The sequence below is a fragment of the Cotesia glomerata genome, linkage group LG10 (genome assembly GCF_020080835.1).
Source record: "Cotesia glomerata isolate CgM1 linkage group LG10, MPM_Cglom_v2.3, whole genome shotgun sequence".
NCBI classification, from domain to species: Eukaryota; Metazoa; Arthropoda; class Insecta; order Hymenoptera; family Braconidae; genus Cotesia; species Cotesia glomerata.
Window position 1 is genome coordinate 12221482 of NC_058167.1, and position 24407 is coordinate 12245888.

A 24407-nucleotide genomic window follows, 5' to 3' on the forward strand; every position below is an offset into this window, starting at 1 on the left:
AATTAGTATAAAATTTTTAAATCTCAAATTTTGACTTTATATTTTTTTTTCTTATTTTCTTGACTTGATTCTTAAATTTTTTGATTTAATTCGATATGAATACCTCGAAATTCTGAAAACAATATTTTTTTTTAATCAAGTAGTATTTTGATCAATACATAATCCACATATTTTTCCACACCCTGACGGATCCAAAGTGCGGTAGAGTACGGCAAATTTACGTTAGGGTACGGTAGAGTACGGTACGTACAGTGATTTACCGTAATACAGTATGACACCGTAAATTACGGAGATTGTATGGCAAAGTACCGTGATTGTACAGTAATTTACCGTTATTGTACGGTAAGATACCGTGATTTTACGGTAAAATACCGTAATTGTTAGTAAAATACTATAATTATCCGGTAAAAAAAGTACTGTTTTTGTACGCTAAAGTACCATAATTGTACGGTAATGTACTGTAATTGTACGGTAACTTATCGCTAAAATAAGGTATATTTGACGGTAGGGTACCATTGGAATACGGTAGTGCGGAAAGTTCAGAAGTATATATTCTACCGTATTTTCACCGTACCCTACCGCAATTGTACCGTAATTTTACCGTTCTATACCGCATTTTCACCGTTCTTTACTGTACGTTACGGTGTTTTACGGTTTCTACCGTGCAAGTAGAATGATACTGTAATCTACGGTAGCCATACAGTATATCGACCGTATTTTTACCGTATAATACCGTAACTCTACGGTATTTCAGATCCACCAGGGAAAACTTCATTTTCATTCTATCAAAACGTTTAGAATCATCTAAAGCCTATATTTTGACTCGATATCTTCACAAGTAGACACATCCGGTCTCTAAAATGTTCCCATATAATAGCCAATAAATAACGCGGGCCTAAGGGAAGAGAAGAGGGCCACTTTTGATAGCAATAATAATACAAGCGCTTGGAGCTATAAAGACCATATCAAATCAAGTATCAAGTTTTGTAATTCGAGTAAAGCTTCTTGACTTTCACCCCCTTTTTGCAGGATGCATCATCAACGAATCAATCGTTCATAATCATAAAATATACATACATAATTACATATATACCAACCAAGTTCTATTCAAAGTATATAGAGTGTAGAACGTGTCAATGAAATTTCACCAGACAATAATGAAGCTCTATACAATGTACACCAGATATGGATGAGTTTAGTCCAGAGTGAAAAGTTATAGACATATTCATAAAGACCCCCTTAGGAGCACCTACGGAGGTCTCAGAGTGGCTCGTTTCTTGATTTACGACGTGTGTTTAGGCGTTTAGCTTCACAGCTTCAGTTTTACCTATCGTCCTATCGTTCTTTCCCCTATCGAGGAGCAGAATTGAGAATTGGGCCCAGTTCATTTTATACTTTGGACTTTAAACTTTAGCTCTCTCCCTTTCTTCATTTATTATACTAATTTTTAGGGTAGCAACTACCTAATGTAAACCGTGTCTATTTAAGTGTCTTCAGGTAGTCTCTATTGTTAAATTTGGTTTCTGTACCGAGTAAGAGCATTTTACACGCTGGGTGCAACTATACTAGGTAATGAGGATAAAGATTCACTTTGAAGAGAAAATAAAATATGAAAGTTTGAGGTTACCCGCAGTTTTGAGGTTGTCTTTTGGTAAAAGCAACACCAAAGTCAAGGTAGGGTACATAGAAAAAAATATTGCTAGATGTTTTATTCTATCCCAAGGCCATGATGGCCAAATAAAAGTCCAAAATATAATAATAATAAATAAACACAATATGGTAATAAAAATTGTAACTGAGAATTACATAGCAAATATTTTACCAAAAGTACTCGTCAAAATGATATCTTGGCTAAAGGAAACTTTTGGGAAAGTTACGAATATCTTGATTAAAGTGAATTATTTTTTTGATCTTGAAAATTTTTATTAGAAAGTTTTAAATAATTAAATAAAGTTAAACTATTATATAAATAATTAAATTCGTTGAATGCTGAAAAAATTATACATTACAAAGACATTTTTTTATTTATAGTTTCTTTATTTTATTTAAACAGTCATACATTTGTCGTAGAAAAAATAAACTATAAAAACTTCTTATAAGGTAGAAGTACCGTTTTTGGCCACCTTAGCACCGTTTTTGGCCAGTTAACATTTGAATTAATTTATGAAAAATTATAACATTATAACCATATTTTTGGTGAGTTTTAAAAAAATTATATTAAAACAAATTGAGTTTGTAATGGTTTATTAATATAAATTCATTTCTATCGTTTATTTGAACAACATAAATGGCTATAAACGGTACAGTGGCCACAAACGGTACTTCTACCCTATCTAGGTAATTTTTTGTTAATTTGATATAAAGTTACAAAATTTTTGGTCATCTCACAGTCTTAAATTGCTTGTAGAGAGCTGTGCGGAAAAAAAATTTTTCAAAAACTCGACGTATGCAAACACTGAGTTGGCTAATTGGTACAACTCTTTTTTAATAACGCGGTTCGATCAGGGTTCAAGCCCAGTCTCGGCTATATTTTCATTTTCAGTTTGTAAATAAAATTTATGTTTTTAAGTTGAGAATAATTTCTTGAATTAAGAAAATCTTGTATTTTTGAATAAAAATGATTGAAGGTTTTCACCCGGGACGTATAGTTTGTGCTATTTCTTTCCTTTTTACTCGCTACTGCTGTCTTTCTCTTATCTCTTTTTCGCTATTACTAATGGTTATTTTTGTTTAACTAGCCAGTTTATTTACAATTTATAAAAAACTACATGGTAAAAATTTTCCAAATTTCTTTGGATTATTTTAAGTATATTATTCTAACAGGTATCAGTTTTTTGAAATGATCTTAAAATCCTTTCAATGCAATAACCATTAATATTTGTGATTTTCTCATTCTCCACTCATACTGTCTGTGCTAAAATGTCATTTTTAATTACAATTATCTCATTTCGGGTATGGTCAATTGATTTCAAATTTCAACAACATATGCATATTCTATTATCCATATTTCAAATTTTGAAAACTTTTTAAAATTTTGCATTTATGACTGAACTACTAAGAATAAATTAATTTCATAATATTATTCATAAAAAATTTCTTTAAAAAATCAGGAAAAATGACTTTTTCAGACTACGAACAAATTTTTGAAAGTCCAATTGTTTTTTTCTTCTGTGTAGACTAAACTAGACCTCTTAAATATTTTTTAAAAAATGAATTAGACTCAAGTTAACTTGTATTGCTCTTTATCTTGATCCTCTGTGCGGTATTTTTCTTTCATTATTTTCAGTCTTTATGGTTTGCTCTTTTCCTCGCCCGGCAGAGCGCATTAGTATCGCGGTTTGCCGTTATATATCATCTTGTGCTATGTACATAACATGGCTTTGGCTGAGTACTGTATAGTAGAAGTATACTAATACCAACACCAACACTAGTCCATAGTACATACACTCCAGGAGCCGTCAGGTCAACCGAGCTGTAATTTTATGATGGAAAGTTTTAGGGGAAGTTAGTTTTAGAAGAGAATAAGCTGTCGACGGAAACCACCAACAGGAATACAAACCTTTGTGTCTACCACACAAACCTACTACCCTTGTTGGGAAATTTATCAGTCACGGTCATAGTCATACATTTTTAGTTTACTTTCTTTTTTCTATTCATCGGCTACTGGAATTTTTGGTGCTGACTGCTCACTAAATTAGTCAACTTTTTCAAGTTCTGAAGAAAGTTAGCGGTAAGTTTTTTGGAATATCTTTATGGGGGATTATTAATTGTTTCTGGCGAAGAGTTATTAAATTTTTTACTACTTTTCACACGGAGAATCTTTTGTAAAAAATTTTTCAAGCTGAAGGAAATTTATTTTTTTTTTTTACACCAAGAAGAAATTTCCAACTCGTCTAAGACAATTTTTTTGTGATTAATTATTGTGATCCTTGTGATTAATAAACTTTTTTTGGACTTAGCAGGATCAAAAATTTTCGTTAAAAGATGAATTATTTCTCGTAGCATTTAGTGTTATTAAGGACTGTCGGTTGTAAAATTATTGTTCAGATATTAATCAAATTTGGAATATCAGAAGATTAAGGTAAGATTATAATTTCATTAAATATTTTAAGAGAACTAGTTAAAAGATTTTGCATTTTCAAATTAATGCATTTAGCATTGAGTCTTATGAAAAATTACAGTTTTTGTTAGTTTTTTATTAGTTTTAGACAATGAGAAAAAATCGGGAAAAATTACATATTCAATATTTTCCATAATTCAAAGTACAGATTTAAAACATGTGATAATACTGATTAATAAAAAATCATCAGAAATTAATAACAACCAAATTAACAGACATTTGACAATTTTTATGATAAATTTTTTAGTAAATTATTAGGAAAAAATTCTTTATATATAAATTTCAAAGAACTTTAATTGCAATTTTTTTTAGAATTGGTTTTTTCTAAGGAAACAAAAAATTAGTCATGTATCTGCAGAGTTCTATATTAAAAGTTATCTCGATATATCAATCAAATAAGACTTTACATTTGAAATTTGACATTTGCAGTACCAACAGTTCCACTTCAATACTTTTTCAAGTGGTCTGTTAAGTTTGGTAAGAATATGCCATGAAAATATGAAAGTTCCTGAATTTAACAATTTTTGAGATTTTATAACAAATTAATTATAATGAAAAAAAAAAAAAAAAAAAAAAAATTAAAAAATTCGCATTTTCATTTTTAGTAATTTCTACATGCCAACATATTTTCTCATAATTTACTTTTAACAAAAATCTAAAAACTAATGGTCAAATATCTGTCAATTTCGGTATCATCCCCACAAAAGTAAAATTAGCTTATTTCAAATAAGTTTTCTGACTATCAGTGAATTAAAAAAAATTTTTTTAATTATTCTTGTAACACAACAAGACTTCAAGGTACAACATGTAAAAATTACAATAAAAACCCCCTAATAAGTATCGAAACACGAGCAAAAACCTCAAAAAAGAAAATAATTCGCACGATCGTAAAATCAAAAACGCAATCTGTCCATAATCTCGAAATGTCCTTTGCAAAAACTTGGAGCCATCAGCGTGAAATTTACTCAATCGATCTCTTTCGACGCTGAACTCTACAAAACCAGACAAAGTACGGATGTTGTCGTACGTGCTGCAATTTTCTCCTCTATACACCTCACCACCATTTAATCTGCTCGTTTCACTCAATCCCCTGTCTCTCTCTTGCTCACCATAACCATAATCCCTTTCCTGACCCTTATCCAGTACAGCGCCCTCACACCAATCCGGACATCTCGGTGTCCTCTCCACTGGAGTGCGCTTTACCTCCTTACCCATCCTCCAGACTCTTGAAATCCTTACCGGGTCATATACTCACCTTTTCGCTAGTCCCTCGATACGATGAAAACCCAAAACAATATTCTCGTAGGCGTGGTTTAGTGGCTGTCAAACCGCGCCCACTACGGTGTTATTAAAAATTCCTTTCTGTGGAATACTACCTACAATATTCCTCTCTGCAAGAGGCTTATATTACTAAATTACCATTACACACACACACACACACACACACACACACACACACACACACACACACACACACACACACACACACACACACACACACGTCAACTCTTTACTATCTGCACCTTTCTCTTACACCAACAGCGGAGCCAACCGTACTATACGCTCAGATTACACACACCAACAGCCTAGCCCCGCCCACTCCGCGCTAGCTAACACCACTTGAGTAGCTGAACCCCAGTAGAGTAATTCTGCACACTTTAGAATGCGCGCGCACCGTCCTTTAAAGTCCTACCACACTATACTAACTCCAAAGAGTGACGAGAGCCTTCTACCACTACACTTTACCAGCCAACTCACACACTCCAGTTTACACCGTATAGCACAAAGGTGTAGAACTATACTTACAGTCTCTACAGTAGGAGTAGAGTTACACCGCAGAAGCGTTATACTGCGTGAAGAAGTGGAAACTTGACTAGTATTTTGGAGGGAGGGGGGGCTTATAGTGCCGTCATAGTATAGTTTGCTTAGTGTTGATGTCGAGTAGAGCCTGTGGTGGGGCGTGAGATTGTGGGAGGAGGAGTAGGAGATCAGTGGTGATCGAGAACTCGAGAAGCGCAGACGCGTTATGGTGTTGTGTTGCCTTCATACAAAAATATTTTCATATTTCGTTTATCCTTCGCATGAGTAACGTTCTCGCAGCCTCTGCTCTTCATTTTTTAACTATCGACTCCTCAAGGATTGTAATTAGTATCAATTGCTTATTGATAGTCAATCATTTAACCGCTGAAAGGTTATTTATAATTTATCCTACTGGTGATCTGTGAGTGAAGTGATAGACTTAGATATATTTATATATTTGTTGGATTTTCGAGTGATTTAAAGAATTAGGGATGTTAGCTAAGGGCGAGAGGGGAAAAGCCACGGACTTTAGTATCGCGGCCATAATGGCGCCCAGGGGTCCGTCCTTTGGACATTACCACCTGCAGGGACTTCAGGCTCTTGGTGATACTAGTAACACCAATGTTGAGTGTACCAACAAGTTTGACGCTTCACCTACTCTTGATCACCGTGAGTTTATGTTTATTATACCTTCCGACGGATCAATGCTCTTATCATTTTCAATATTCATAATTTTAGATTTTTTTTAAATTGACAATTACAATTCAAGATGATTTTAATTTTTAATTTTCACTCCAGCGGTATTTTTGGTGCACTGATAGAAGGATTTATTTGTATTAAATAATATTTGTTAATAGTTAACAAATCATTTATTAGAGACCACTTTTTAGTACTAAACAAATGTTTCTTAGTATTTAAAATGATTTGTTTGTATTTAATAAATTTGATATTCATTTATTAAATCTTTTTAAATATTAAGAAATATTTGTTAAGGACTAACAAATGGCTTCTAATAAATAATTTGTTAAATATTAACAAATCTTTTTAACTATAAACAAATCCTTCTATCAGTGTGCTACACAGAAAAAAAAATTTACTTAAATCAAGTAAATAATTTTTAAGAATTTCATCTTCTTGATTTGAGTATAAAAATTCTTGAACTAAGAAATTTTTCTTGGTTTAAGTAAATTTTATTTAATTCAAGAATTTTTCTTTTGATTCAATTTAATTTTTTTTTCAGTGTAGAAAGTAAAAATTTTATTTTCTTAAACTAGCTTAGTCAAAAAAAATACTCCAAAAAAATTTTTTTTTGCACTAAATATATTTTTAGATGCAAAATAATTTTTGGCTATCTATAATTTTTTCATAAGACTTTTAATAATTTAAATTCAAAAGCACTCGTGATTTAAAAAAATAAATCGACTTTAAATCAACTAAAATTTTTTATCCTGATACAAAAAATGTAAAAAAAAATGAGGGTTTTTGCCAGTGGTGACAGGATTCTGGGTGGTCATAAACCTCTGGATGTTAAGAGGGAAGCAAACGTTGCCCGAAGCCAGATCATATTTCTACATAACACTCCACTCGTGCTCTGCATAGTGTATTATATATCGTTGATTTTTTCGTTATAGTAATATAGTTGCTGTTAGCTTTAACTTATTCGAAGCTTTTTAGATCCTACTTAAACACACATCGTATATAGGACTCACACATGAGACCCGGACCACCCCGTCAGTGGTATTGGGTAGTTTTTAGTCTGACAGAATGAGTCAGTCTGGTCAATCTCTGTATAATTGACGGCCAATAAATAACAAATTTTATTTTAAAAGATCTGGATCACTTGTAGATTTTCCAGCCGCCAATTATCTAATTAATTTAAATTGAAACAAAAAAAGTTATTTATGTGAAGAGTGTCGTCTTACCGTCGGTGAAAGTCACTCTAGACTCCAAATTGAGGAACGGTAATACTTAGGCTTATGTTTATTCTGCACTTAATTATTAATTTCATTGCAAAATAGTTAGTTATGAAATTACTCAATTACCTGGAGACATTTAGTGAGCTAGGATAAATTTATTAGCCGGATAGTGTACTTGTCTTTTCAATTACCGATGCGGAGTTAATAAATTACTAAAATTATAAAAACACATCAGCACTTAACGGTGAATTATCATCAAATAATTCATTTATTTTTCCAATTAATTGGAATCGCTTTCTCTTTTTAATTTAAAATATTTTTTTTTATTTATTAATAATTACAATCGCAATCAAAGCAAAGCAAAGCTGTTCGCACTTGATATCTGAAATGTCCGTGTGATATTAATAGCATTGGCGTGTGTATAAATGCGTGGCTCTTAATGCACGCAATATTATTGTACATATAGCATTGTGTGCTCTCTGATGTGTTTTGTTATTGTACTCTTTACTTTATTCGCGGAGAGATGTGTAAGTGCAATTGCATTACACACGCAATGGGAAACACATTTGGTACACATGAGGTTAAATTAGAGGTAGTGTGCTTATACTTTGATTCTTTGATGCATCTTTCACACGAGCCCTTACACCTCTTTATGATTTAAATTAAAGTAATTATAATTATAACTGGTGCAATATATGATATACTTCATGTTTTTTTTTCTTTTTATTGTTGCGTTACATGTTGAATAAATAGAAGTTTGTGCAAAGTTGGGTAATCAATTTTTTGCATTCAAGGTTTGGAGTAATTTAAAAAAATTTTTTTTAACTTTGAAAATATTTCTAAATTATAATTTCACTTATGATGTATGGTCAGACATGGCAAAAATTTACACTATAAAAAAAATTGACTTAAAAAGAAAAACTCATTTTATAAAAATTATTTTTTTTTCTCGAATCAAAGAAAATAAATTTTTTAATCGAAGAAAATTTATCAAAATTAAGAAAAATTTATTTTCTTGGGTTAAAATTTTTTTTCATCACTTAAAATTAATTTTTTATTACTGTATGATTGTATCACTTATTATTTTTAGTGAAAAAAGAGGAAAAAATTTTCTGTAATCTTTAAGCACACTAAAAAAAAATCTTGACTGGTGTAAATTTTCTTGGCTCAAGAAAATATTAAGAAAGATTGAAAATTTCTTGAATGAAGTCAAAGTTTCTTGACGCAAGAAAATTTTCTTGACCCAAGAAAATTTCTTCTTGCTTCAAAATAATTTTTGTTTTCCTTAAAATTTTCTTGATCCAAAAAAATTTTTTTTCTGTGTATTAATTTAACAAACTTGTATGAAATTAAAGTACAAAAGTATTAAATAATTAATAAAAAATCTTTTTTGACCCAATGATGGATATTTTTACCCGTGTAAGGTGACATTAGATCATCTATAAGAATAACAAAAAGTATTCTGAGATATTCTTCATATTTCTGAGTGTTGATGATTGAACTAAGATAAGAAGTTCAAAGTGATTGAACTTTTCACAACTGAAAAAAATGATAGTACACTTCTATGCTTCTAAGTAATTGTTAGCGTTTAAATAAAAATAGTAAACGTCTGAGAAGTTGATGTTTTCTTAGCTGAAGTTTAACTTCAATGAAGTCATATTTTCTCGGATTAGTAATAGTTATGCACAATTTTATTTAACTGAAGGATAACTCCTTCGAGTTAAGCGTTTACGGAAGATTATTAGACTATTAAATCAAATACAACCATTTGTTGACTATTGCTTTTTGTCTCAATTATGATGATTATACTTTAATATATTAAAAAAAAACAATATCTTAGTTTAAAAATTTTTCTACTTGATTCAAAATTCTCTAAAATAATTTTCTTAGTTCAGAAATATTTAAATAAATAAAAATATTCACCGATAAAAAAATCTTGAACTAAAAAAATATATTTAACCAAAAAAAAATTTCTACTTGGTTTAAAAACATTTTCTTGGTTCCGCATTTTTTTTAAATTAAATAAATTTTTTTTTAAAAAGTAGTCATATATAATTATTAAATTATTTTCTGTAAAATCTATGTATAAAATAAATATTTAAGAACCAAAATTTTCAATCCAAAAATAACTAAAATTAAATTTCCTTCAAATAAAATTTTTTTTTTATAAAACTACAATTTAGTATAACAAAAGCTCTATAGAAATCCGTCAATGTTTCACTTGCAGGACTTTCCACCTAAATTATAATTTATTAAAATAAAAAAATTCGCGGTCAATGAAGCTAAGTAAAAGTTCCCGTTCAGAACTTTTACTATCTACGAAAAATTTCGCCAATAAAAATATATAAATAAATGTAAATGGTTGTCATAAAAAATTAATAATTAGGTGCGAAGTAAAATTTACCCACAATTTAAAAAAAATTAATGAGTGGCTGATCACGAAAAAAAGCAATAAATTTTTTAATTTACATATTTTAAGTATAATAACATACATAAGTATCACATGAATATAAAAATGAAGTTGAGTTGAAATAGTAATTTTTTCCAGTCGTCCACCACGTCCTCTTACCTGGGAGCTCAGATCTTGTGATTATCTCTACTCAGCAACTTTCTTACACAAAGCCCGTCTGGTACCGGTATATCGACATCAGATCGACTCTTCAGTTAAACTTTAACAGTACTGCATATACTCCCTACATACAACAGAAACGCGAAACTATTGCAAGCACGTAAGAGAAACAGATGCAGCTGGCTTATTCACTTGACTCTTGTTTTATATATATATATATATAAATGTATGTGCATGCATGCACCTTTACCATGATACTCCATAAGCAAGAGTGTATTCTCGGTCAGCAATTATCAGTCTTGATGCTTCCTGCGAGATACATCTGCAAAAAGGCAATTTTTGTTGCTGTTAATTTAACAAAAAGCTTGAAGAAAGAAAAAGAAAAAAATAAGGCAGGAAAATAAGAAAAGAGCCTTGGAGTAAGCAACCTCCGATTAAAATAATCATTATATTTAACAACACGCGGCTCTGTCGATGAAAACATCATGTCTTTCCTCTTGTGTTCCTTTAAAATGTTAAGAGTAAAAAAAAATAAGAGTAGCTAAGAGCTAAGTTTTACCGTGTTAGCGAATAGAGGAAGAATGAAAAGAGAGCCTCGAAAATAAAAAATGTGAAATGATTTGAACGGCGAGTGATCTTTCTGCATAATTCGCTGTCGGGTGTGAAGCAAGTTTCTTGTAAATTGCACGTAAATACATATTTATATGTATTATTTATGCGGGCATGCCATCAACCGAGAAAATTTCAAACGCTTTGTGTTTACGTTTATTATATTACTTATTACTTATTCTATGATTATCGTGGTATATATATATATATATATATATATATATATATATATATATATATATATATATATATATATATATATATATATATATATATATATGTGTGAATTTGAGAGTATAGTTATGTGCGCATATATGCGCTTCAATAAATATACTTTGTTTATTTGGTTTATTTAGTTTTTATGCGCACGAGTTAATGAGCGATAATTATACACTGGGCTGAGTGTGTGTCCATTATTAAAAATTTATGAGTTTTTTATTTTTATGGGTTCATTATATATGTTACATATGCGTGGTTTGTTATTGATAGGTTATGGGCCCAGGTAAAAAAAGAATTTTACCATGAAATAATGTTACAATTTTTTTTAATTAAAAATATTTAAGCGACATATTTTTGAATAAATAATTTATCATAAAAAAATTATGAATTTTTTACAATTCTAAAGATTATCCACTTAAATAAATATTACGTAACACAATTTAGAAGACTTTGATAATTAAAACGTTGGATGGGTAATTTAGCCGAATTTTAACAAAATAAAAATGAGCAATTTTAATTCCGAAGAACAATTAAAAAAAATATCAAGACCAATACATTTATCTACAAAAATAATTATCAAGTATATCACCAGCTCGGTTAAATGTGTCTAGAAGTGCTGATATTTTTAAATAGTTAACAATAAGCAGTCAAAGCAATTACGATATTCTTCGTATTTATAATTTATAAACACATTTTTCCGGTTAAATTCTATGTAGATACATATCCATATATGCATAAATAATTGGACAATTACATATATTTCCATATCTACTAGTTAAAAAATACACAACAATAAATAATTCGAGAAGTTGTTAGCTTTTCAGAACTTATTACTTTCTCACCAATAAATTCATTCTTAATTACACAAATTTTTAATTATTTTCAGTTAAATATTTATTTTTTTACAGATTAAGATTGAGATTATCTTTTAAAAATTACTCGTGAAATTATGTTAATGGCCATAAATTTTCGGTTAACGAGGATCATTTGCCACCCGATAGTGTTAATCGCGATAAAATTTTAACAAAAAAAAAAATAAAATAAAAAAAAAGCCAGAGCTTTAATTATCAAACTAATAAATATAATTTTGGTAAAAGAGAATAAAAATGTAACATTAATGGTTAATTGGCCAATAAAAGTAAAAATAAGTGTTAGTATTTTATAAGACAAAGTTATTTATCCAGAATAAATGATCGTAAATCAGTGATTATTTCTGCGTGGAGAACTCGAAACGCCGGTGGCCGAATTAATCACCCGACGTAAATCCTCAGTAGTGGGTTTTGCGCGAGATAGGTAAATAGTTTGCATATTTCACGTCAACGTGTGGGGGCTTATGTGTCCCATACTATATTCTACATACTATATTCCATACATATGTCGACATATATATGCTTTTTAATGGTTTTACTCACACCTATGCCACATGTGTGCTTATGTATGCGCATGAGACTGTGTATTTTTTGCTCATATACAAACACATATAACTAAAAATATGTGTGGATGCGCAATGGTTAACTTACTATCGTCATAAGTATGTTTCCAACACGTTTAATGAGACTTATAGTATACATATGTAATAATAATAATACATATACATAATTATACATATATTATTATGTTTTTAGCCTTGACTTTTATTCAAATTATTTAATGATTATTGGTGTAATAATTTTTGTTTATTTGTTTTCATAAGGTACTTTCAGTAGCTTTTTAGAAATGCTGAAATTTTAATATATATTCATTTGATTTATGACTTTTTTTTTTTTTTTTTAACGAGATATAATATTTATTTTAGATGAGAAAATTTAATTATATTACTTTCGAGAGTTTATTTTTGTCATAATATGTGAAGACCAAAAATTTAATCATAAGACTAACAATCTTTTTCAAAAATATCTTTGCCAAAATTATATTTTAATATTTTAACAAAGATATTTTCATCATATCGAGGGTCTAATTAGCAATTGGTCTAACTCCTTATTTTTTAGAGGGTGATTTTTTAACATTTTGATACAGTAATAGTCCAATTATAAATTATTTGAATGATCCAAACTAAAATATTATATCTTTATTAGATATTAATGATATTAAATTAAATGGTTTTTTAAAGTGATATTAAATTTTTTAATCAATTGTTTTTTCATACAAAAAGAAGATTCTCTTAAATGGAGTTAAAAAATTTGCCAATTAGAACGTCGGTATTTATGAAATGATATTTTCAAATTGATATTTTTTGGAGAGTTTTTCATTATATTTGATAAATATTTTTTCACATGATATTTGCGACGTAATATTTTTGAAATAATATTTTCTGGGAAATATTTTGAAATAAAATTTTGTAAAAAATATTTTTGAAAAAAAAAATTTTTTTTAACAAATTAGACATTATAAGAAATTTTAGTTAATTTTAAAAATATTTTTTTTAACCATCAAAAATTTTTTTTCACATGATATTTTCGACATAATATTTTTGAATTGATATTTTCTGGGAAATATTTTGACATGATATTTTTGAAATAAAATTTTGTAAAGAATATTTTTATAAAAAAAATTAGGAAAACGGTTGACCCTAAAAGCCATCCCTGCAACTTCCCGCTAATTCCGTTAATACCTGGGCGCTTAAAATTGCACCTACAAAGTTTTTGAGCTCTTCGAGCTCAAAAATACAATCTATGTGTTGTTTTGAGCTCTCCAAGCTCAAAAAGATACCTTTTCTATGCTTTTGAGCTCTTTGAGCTCAAAAGTCTGATAAAAGTTTCATAGAACACTATTTTTTGAATTTTCAAACCGCAATAACTTTTGAATGAATAAACCGATTTGTACGCGGTTGGCGGCATTCTACGCAGTTTTTAAGCCTCATAAAGAATTTTTAAGTTTCAATTAGTCAAACTAGAAATTTCGGAGTAATTCCGAAAAAACACTTTTTTGGGTTTTCTTTCCTGCACAATATCTCTCGAACAAATCAGCCGATTTTGACCGGATTAACGGCAATCGACGTGGTTTTTTGATGTTAAAAGCTCATTAGTTTTTGGAGTTGATTGATAAAGCCATTTAAAAGTTATTCCAAAAAAACCACTTTTGAAAAATTTTGTTTTTAGTTTTTTTTTAGATTTTTCGAAATCCATCGATCCGAATCAGTCCAAATTGTATTTAAAATCTAAGTTTGGTCAAGCCCTTTCGAATGGCACCAACCGTGATGAAATCGGTTTAACCGTTCAAAAGTTATAAGAGGTTTACATACTTACACACACACGCACACGCACACGCACACACACACACACACACACACGCACACGCACACGCACACACACACACACACACATACAGACATAGTGATACTCTCGCGGGAATAGTCAGGGAAGCTTCTTAGGACCTCAAAACGTCGAGATCTGATGAAAACTCGATTTTCGAAAAACGTGGAAAAACCAATAACTTCCTGATTTTTGAAAATTTTCAATTTTCTTAGCGGGAAGTTAAAAATTTTTAACAAATTAGACATTGTAACAGAAGGAAAAAAATATTTAAAAATTAATGAAAGAAAAAAAACAAGTAGGTAAAGAAAAATATACAAAAGAATTTTTTATTTGCATGCGCCACTTGCTCGACGGTTACCGTCAAGTAAAAGCGCCAGTTGCCAGTAAGTACTTGGCAGTTACCGCCAAGTAAGCATCTCGGGAATCGCGATGCGCCGTAAAGGTGCGCGCGAACCAAAGACCGCGTAAAGGAAAGTTGGAGCTCGCGGGCCAGGCGACTCGGAAACCGTGATGCGCCGCAAAGGTGCGCACAAGTCAAAGACCGTGGAGGGGAGAGTTGGAGCTCCCGGACCAATGAGAAAATCAGTTCCCTCTCCACCCGGAATTAGCCAATAGGAAAATAGTACCTTGACCACGGACACCGGCTGAAAAGCCCTATATAAACGCGAGTCGCGGAGATCAGGATCACTTCTTCCTCGAGCACGGAAAAAAAAATATTGCTACTGGAGCCATCTACTAGAGAGCTATTCGTAGAGCGCTACGACAGCAAAACGTTTTCCTACAGTAGCAATACTGTATGGCTCTGGTAGGAATACTTTAGTTAGCTAGAATCGCTAACTACATTTTTCAACGGCGCCGTCTAACATAACCACATACACACGTACCAATATCTATTAACTGAATACCAATACTTATAAAGAATGATTTCAATGCATAATAATATTTATAAACAATAATTTCAAGAATTATATTTATTAATTGATGAATTTGAAATGATTTATTTAATTTTGATTGAATAAAAAAATTAAATTAACTGACATAAAAAAGGTCAATAAAAAATTTTGATAATTATCATAATAAATTATAATTCAAATAAAAACATGGTTCCATATTATTTATCGCTAATAAATATAATTGAAAATTAATTTAGCAAATATTTAATAATTTTTAGAATTTTTTTAACAAATAAATTATGGTAAAAAAATAAAAAAAAAAATTACTTACATGTAGAAATTTTAAAAAATCATAAATGCAATTTTTTGAAAATAATTTTTCAGAAAAAATTTATTTGGTAAATAAAATTAAAAAATTATAACGTGAATTAACTTTAATATCATTAAATAAAATTATAATCAGAAGTTTGACAATTTTAAAAAAATAATAAATAAATATACGAAAATAACAGTTAAAAAAAAATGTCTAAAAATTAGAAAAAAAACTTTCAATATAATTTTTTTATTTTAACTAAGTTTAAATTTGTTTAAAAATAAAAAAAAAAAAAACATAAGCTATGCACTAATTTATTAGTTATCCATTACTATAAAATTAATTTATAACTCGATATAATAAATAAATTTTCATCAATCCATAAATGATATTTTATTTGGTAGTCATCATTGAATTTACGATAAACAAAACAAATATTTTTAAGGTTATGAAATATGTCAACACACAAGACTGCGCGTGAAATCAGAGACTACAGCAAGGTGTTTACTGCTCTCAGCAATCCCGTTTGGCTCTTCCAGCAATACGGTTTAGCTATTTTAGCTAACTAACGTATACCTGTCAGAGTAATCTACTAGATGGCTCTAGTAAGAATCTAACAGTTAGTAAAGTGGAGATAGCTACAGTAGCATTACAGTATGGCTCTGAGAGCGATATTTTTTTTCCGTGAGCAGGCAGCTGAGTACCAGGGAACTCGAAAGCGTCAGAAGGGTCAGAAGACCAGATAGTGCTGAGAAGAAAGAAGATAGTGTTCACGATAGAAAATTTGATTTCCAGTCAGCCAAGGCCACCGTTTGGACCGTTTAAAATACCGCGTTCGATTTCGACTTATTTTGGCTAGTCGAAATCTCCAGCCAGCTAAAACCACCGTGGAATACTGTTTGAAATAAAATTCAAACAGCGTCGACTTCGACTCATTTTGGCGAGTCGAAGTCTCCAGTCAACCCGGGATACCGTGAAATACTGTTTGAAGTAAAATTCAAACAGTGTCGACTTTGACTTACTTTGGCAAGTCAAAGTCTCCAGTCAACCAGAGACACCGTAAAGATCTTACAAAGAACCAGAAGGACAAACAGCAGATACCCGACATTGGAAATTTACCTTACAATTATATTATTTTATTATATGTATTCTTATCAATAAATAAATCACATTTATTTACATTGGAAATAATCTGAGGGTTTAATTTGAGAAACCTACCATGGAATTCTGGAGCCCGCTGAGCTCACTCCGATAATTATAAATTTATTATGTTGATCGTTAGTTTTGTTTAGAGATAAGCAAAATAAACGTTACAACATGATAAGAAATTTTAGTTAATTACAAAAATATTTTTTTTAATCATAAAAAATTGAAATATGATCATTGATAAAGAAAAAGTAATGATTACAAAATTAAACAAAATGAACTACAATGCATTCGTTAACATTATGCATTCTGTAATCTTAGATCAACTTGTACACTATATACACTAATTACAATACATCTGACATAAATAAGCATGTAACAATAATTGTTTCCTCTACATCATCTTTAATAAGTAATTAACACTTTATAATCCGCGTGTTTTAGCATAAATAAATTTATAATTAACCAGAAAATAATTAACTATTTTAATTCACAATAAAAATTTCAACTGCAAATAATTTATTCATTACATCTATTATATTAACTTTGCCTGATTCAATTTCAATAAAGAATGATACAGTAATTACGACACATGACAGTTGAATCTAATAATCATCGCAAGACCATGGCATTTGACGACGTTAAATAAGGACTGTAATGATAGTTCATTTGCGTGAAAGGTTTCACTTAGATACCATCATTGCGATAACTACTTATATTGTGTATCTGCACAATGCAACTTTGTACAGGCAATCGCGCAAATGAATACAATTATGCTAACATTTGAGCCTGATTGGGTTGCTGGGAACATTGCTGCATTAATATATGTATTTATTTTATTATCGAATATTTTGGAGGCTCGCTAACGTCATACTCTGTAAATAATATTTTATGGTGTAAAATGTTACTTTGGTAACACGATAGGTTAAATAAAAGTTCGTTATTATCAAGACCGGAGAAGTTGTTGTCAATTAATAATAGCTCTAAAACCTGTTTCCTCGTTTTAGAGTAGAATATTTAATATTATTACAATAATAATAATAATGGTCATAAAAAAATTAAAAAGTTACTCTACGAGCGGTTTATTTTAGAAAATAAAAGTGAGGCCTATTTACGTGTTCAAGTTACATTAATTAAAGAAAATTTGTGGTATGTAAGAATTCGATTTTTTTAAATCGAATTTATGTGAAGAAAATTTTGAAAAACAATAAGAAATATTTTGTGAATTTAAAATATTAAGTTTTGAATTTTTTTTTGTTTTAATTTAAAGAAAAAAAATTGTTCTAATAAATATTAAATTTTTTGAAGAAGAAATTTATTTTTCTAATTTATTATACCTCTTCTAATTATTGTAATTATGATACTGAATTTAGAAGAAACTTGAAAATTTTTTAGATTTTTATAACAATTAAATTATAATGAAAAAAAATTATCAAAAAAATTTTAAAAGTAGAAATTTTTAAAAAATTTAACGGCAAATTTTTTTTTATAATAATCAGATAATTAAGCAGATAATTAATCTGTTACAAAAATTTAAAGAAATTAATTTTTTAGATTTTTATAACAATTAAATTACAATAAAACTAAATTTTTTAAATTTCAAGTGTGAGTCAAAAAAATTTACCTATTTTAATTATTGTAATTATGATACTGAATTTAGCAGAAATCTGAAAATTTTTTAGATTTTTATAACAATTAAATCATAATAAAAAAAAATTTTAAAAGTAGAAATTTTTAATAATTTTAACGGCAAATTTTTTTTTATAATAATTAATCTGTTACAAAAATTTAAACAAATTCATTTTTTAGATTTTTATAACAATTAAATTACAATAAAAAAAATTTTTTTTTAATTTCAAGTGCGAATCAAAAAAATTCAGCTATTTTAATTACAAAAATTAAACTCTGGAATTAATTAATTCTAGAACGCCTATTTTAATTAAAAAAAAAAAAAAATTCACAATAATTACCGACTGATGATACGAAAATTTAAATCCTAAAATATAAAAACTAAAACATTGTTCAAAATTTTTTAAAAATAACTTTATTGGAACATTCTCATTTATTGCATCAAAAAAAAAATTCTTGTGACTAAAAACATCCCTTTTAAAAAATTCTAGGTCAAGATTTACATTAGAATAATTACAAAATAAATCAAATCAGCTGGCGACACACCCAATTAATAAATTAGCAAAAAAAAAAAAAAATAAAATGACAGATAAAAAAATCCTAGCTTACATAAAATAAATATAAAAAAATATTAACACATCCGTTCACTAATTAACACCGTGTATTCTACTTAGAATAAGTATATTATTAACTGTAATAAGTATTTTAGAAAATATTTAAAAAAGTTCATTCCGAGTTGGCCGACGTTAATTGAAATAAATAGTATAAGGCAAGGTATTATTTATTAAGTGTATTATGATAAAATGTAAAGCATGTAAATTGAAAACGTGTTCTCACTTTACACACGTACACTTAACACTCCGGGGTATAACTATATAATTAGATATATTTTCATTAATTATTACTGTATTACGTAGCTAAATATACGAGACTACTGACAGTTTACATTTGATTACTTTATTTTTTCAGCCTGCAATTAATGAATTTTTTCTATAAATAAATAAATAAATAAATAAATAAATAAATTGCACAGGTATATGCTTAATGTTTATTTTAGTTTTAGTACTGCAAGTAGTTGTATTAATACTACAGTGCGTCAGTGTCAGTAGTAAATATGAATATTTTATTTTATTGCAGGAGTGTTAAGATCCTCGCCGGTTAATATCGTCGCGACGGCGACACTGGTAACTGGAGATGCGCTTTTAGACGACGAGGACGAGGACGAGGTCGACGAAGGTGTCGGGGAGGCGGAGAGTGTCGGGACTGAAAAATCAATTAATTGTGAAGACGATGAGGAAATAGATGTTGATGTCGAGGAATGCAGCAGTATTGATGACAGCCCTCTGGGCGGTGATGATTTGAATGAACGGAAATATATGAAGAATATTAATAATAATAATAATAATAATAGTAATAAGAATAATAATGTTGATAGTAATGATAACAATAACAGTAGCAGCAATAATAGAAATCGAAAGAACAATAAGAATCCCCACCACCGGCGGACTAGTTGCAATTCAGAAGAATTAAAAAATGTCGAGTGTCATCTTGAGACCAAAGAACTCTGGGATAAGTTCAACGAACTTGGCACTGAGATGATCATTACGAAAACCGGCAGGTGAGATAATCATGTCTAATTTTTATTTAGTTTTCACTTTTTTTATCATTGTTTGAAGAGAGGTTCAATTAATTTATTTTTTTTTTAAATGAAAGAATCGAATTATTAGATGGTTGGATTTTTTTAAACAGCCAAATAGTTTTTTTTTCTTGAGATTTATTCATAAAAAAATTTTAAATGACAATTTTTTAATTAAAAAATTTTTATTTTATTTTCTATGATTAGAAAAATAAAATCTATAAAAGGTTAAATTCAATACGATATTTTTTAATTTTTATGTATTTTGATATTGGCAATACGGGAAATAACGTACATAGATGGCGTCTCGGTTAGCGCGCGTAATTTGAATTTTTGTAGCCTTTATAGATGGTGATTTAAATCTAAAATTGTAATTATATTTAATTATTGTAACAAACAATTTTTTTAACGGTCTATTGATTTTTATTAATGATTTTTCACGACTAAAAAAAGTTTTTATTGGGTCTAATTAACGATTTTTGTACGTTAATTTTTTCTATGCAGAAATGAGTATAAAAATTTTGGCGTTCATAAAAATCCAAGTAAGAAAAATCAGCGATAATTGAGTCAAAAAATAAATATACACTTTAAATAAAATTTTTACACTTTTTGTGCATTAAAAAATCGGATGTTCAAATATTATCATTATTTAGTATAAATCAATAACACGTGGAAAAAATGTCCGTGAGATTATATTTACTGAAACTTAAATGAGTTTTGCGTAATATTTTTTTATTTTTATCCCACATTTTAATATTACGTAAAAGTTAAACATTCAAAAGTTTCTTTATCTGTTTGCTTATTTTATTAATATTTCTTAATTAACTCAACATTTTTTTTTTTAAATAATTCAATTTAATTCTTAATCTCTGATCATGAAAATTATTTTTCAAATGATTTTTCATTTCTGTAAAATCAAACTTTAAAAGAAAATGCCACAAAAATGTGTCCATAGTTTCAATTTTTGATTTTTCAAACTTTCATAAAAAATTAAATTTTGTTTCATTTTTTTAAATCCGTCATAATTTATTTTGAATTAAAAATCATGAAAAATAACTAAAATTGAGAAACAATTGATCATTTTTCTGATAAGAAAATTTTGCAGGAATTGTAAACAACAATAAGTTAAATTTTTTAAAAATAACTACCTGGAACTGAATTATGCTCAAAAAAATTAGCGCCCGCTAATTTCAATCCCATAAATGGTATACAAATATGACTTTATCAAGTCCACATTACTTCATACCGACTTTTTGCGTATAAGTCGTAACATAATTAATCACCTTAATGACTCAGTGTAATGAAGAAGGACTAACCAATTCTTTAAAACCTGATGTATAATATTTTTAGTATCCCCTTTTAAATAATGATGTTATTAAAAGAAAACACGCGAGTTATATTAATTTAATGATATCAAGATCAAGATGTAAAAACATTCTTTAACGACTTACATGTGTACGTGTTTTTAAAAATGGACATATAACAGTTAGGCTAAATTTATGCCTTGCCGATAGGCATTTAAAGATTTGTCGGATGTTTGTTTTATCTTTAATGTCCATGCAGGTAAAGGACTTTTGCGGTAATTTTATTGACGCTTTGGTTTTGATGTATCCTTTATTTTTTTTGCACTTTCAATAATAACACTACAATGCAAAATTGAACATGATTTTTACATCAATTCAAACCATTTTTGATTGAATTATCATTCGCAAAAATATTTGTATATTCGCCGGCGGATGGACGGACTTTTTGTATGCGTATATGTATGTGATCATGCAAAACACACTGAACACGAATATCTCATAATTCCGGCGTGGTCACGCATACTCCGAGCAGCGGAAAGGCATGCAGCTGCGACGTACGACCCTATACGTACTTTACTTTTAATAAATTAGCATAACCTATAAAATTGGACACCATTTTGTGGAGCAAGCTTTATGATCGTACGACCTGTTAATTATTTTAAAATATTTTCTACGTACACAAGTTAGCTACTGATTGATAATTATAATTGATATTGAATGATAAGTAATAAATAAATAATTAACATAAGTTAGTTTTTCTGTAACTAAGTATAGTCTGATCATTTCTACAGCTTATCCTTATCGATTTAAAATACATAAAAATGACATTAATTATTCGGTAACAAGTAATTAATTTGACTACTAGACATGTTTATTGATTAATTGCCTCTTTTTGTTATCAAAGCTCTTTAATCAAAGATTTGATTGAGTTGTTTGTAAAACCTGTCACTTATCAGACCCGGATGATTAATGGGACTCAGATTCATGAAAATGTATTTTAGATTTCGAGTCAAAGGAACCGAATAGGCCTCGCTTGGGGTATTGAGATATTTTTGTTTTAGATGTTATTTAAAAGCTATTTATATTTATGGAAATTCATTAGCATGCAGTGTTAAACATACTTGGGACTTAATGACAGAATTATGGTAATTGATAAAGAATTTCTAATCATTAGATCAGTAAAAGTGTAACAATTAAAAAACAAAAAAATTTGTTTTCTGGCTACTGAAAAAAATTAAAATATTTTTTTTTTTTTAGGAGATTTAAAAATTCTTTGAAATGTTTGTACTGCTCAAAAAGTTAATTTGGTTCAATAGAAATAATCTTGCTACTAAAAAAATTATTTTGAAAATTTTTACTGTCTTAAATTAAGCGGAAAAATTATTTTGTTCAAGAAATTTTTCTACACAGAAAGAAAAATTTCTTGACTGGAGAATAAAATTCTTGGCTCAAGAAAATTTTCGGGTGTTTGAAGGAAGACCGAAGTTGTGTTGGCCGAAGTAAAAATTTTTCTTGAAATTCTATTCTTGGTGGAAGTCATTTTTTCTTAATTAAAATTATCATAAATACTTGATACAATAAATTTGTATATTTGATCAAAATTTTTAGATACTTTAGGAAAGCAGCGCCACCTACTTCAGCTGAGAAAAAAATTTTCTCACCTTGAGAAAATTTTTCTCTTGAATATTTGATACCCATTTTATATTATTTTAGCGTGCAATTACAAATATTGAATGAAAAAAAATGATGAAATATTATTTGATCTTCCCATTTGCATGTCAATCAATAAAAATGTTAATGAAAATTTATTTCTAACTTTATATTTAATTTTTTGGAGCAAGAGAGAAATTTTCTCAAGACAAGAAAATTTACTTCTATCAAGAATTAAATTTTTTGGAGCAAGAGGCTGAATTTTCTCAAAACAAGAAGATTTTCTTGACTTAAATAAATTTTCTTGGATGAAGATACGTATTTCTTAAAGCAAGAGAATTAATTTTGTTGGGATAAGTGAAATTTTTTGTGTCAAAAAAAAAATTTTTTTTCGCTCAAGAAAATAATTAGGAAGAAAAATATTTTCTTGGCTCAAGTAAACTTTTTTTTCTGGGTACTTGATTCAAGGAAAAAAATGTTTTCAATCTATTATTTTTAATACCAAAATTTTATTTTGAAGAATTTAGTAACTTTTTTTTTTTCAATAAATAAATCCAAAAAAATAAATTTTTTTTTTAATTTCCTTATTTTTAGTTTAAATATTATGTTTATCTGAAAATAACGATAAAAAAATGTAATTAAAAGAAATAAAGTCACTTTTTTTGGATAAAAATAAATTATCAGAATTCAAACCTTAAATATTTTTTATAAATTTGTTTTAAATAGTAAAAAAATATTTTTCTTTTATGACAGAGGATAAAAAGTTCGTACCAAATTTAAAATACCTCGAATCATTAAAACATTGTACTTTTGAACATTCCACATCGAAAAAAATGAAATGAAAAGATAAAAAAGAGATAGAAAAGTGAGTAGGTGCGGACGAGCAGCTCAGACGAGACAGGATGCAGTAGAGTGTACAAGTTGGTCACGCGAACCCTTCATCAAGCAATACGTATATATGTGGACGTATATATCCACATAGGGCACACAGTAGTCATGGAGCATGTAGGCACCTACAAAACAATAAAGCAAAATCATCCAGTCCGTCTGCTATAAGTTCTGCACGATTATTATTATTATCACAATACATACTACACCTATTGTATCTACGATTATAATTACAGCGACACCTGGCCGTCATTAGCTGGACAAAGATATTAACCACAAGTGAGAATACTTCTACTGTCTACGATATGTTTCGATGTATCTGCTCTTGGAATCACTCAAAACTTGATTTTGATCCTTTATGTGATATCTAAGCGAATTAAGTTTAGTCAACTCTTCTGTCATTAGCCGAATGTCTCCCTTGCAATTATATTAACCTCACAATTGACCTTGTGCTAATAAAG

The 24407-nt window shown here is 28.8% G+C and overlaps 1 protein-coding gene and 1 long non-coding RNA gene across 2 annotated transcripts in view; both read left to right on the forward strand.

Annotated features, from left to right (window-relative positions):
- The first annotated feature begins 233 nt into the window (after positions 1-233).
- The window catches only part of LOC123272673, a 94692-nt gene continuing 70518 nt past the window's right edge, over positions 234-24407 (forward strand). The window contains exon 1 of the long non-coding RNA XR_006511125.1: positions 234-509. This is a non-coding gene — a long non-coding RNA (uncharacterized LOC123272673). The remainder of the gene's footprint in view (positions 510-24407) is intronic.
- The window catches only part of LOC123272672 (T-box transcription factor TBX20-like), a 50943-nt gene continuing 32630 nt past the window's right edge, over positions 6095-24407 (forward strand). The window contains exons 1-2 of the mRNA XM_044739611.1: positions 6095-6589; positions 19606-20086. Of these exons, the coding sequence (XP_044595546.1) occupies positions 6412-6589; positions 19606-20086 (659 nt within the window). The 5' untranslated portion in view covers positions 6095-6411. The remainder of the gene's footprint in view (positions 6590-19605; positions 20087-24407) is intronic.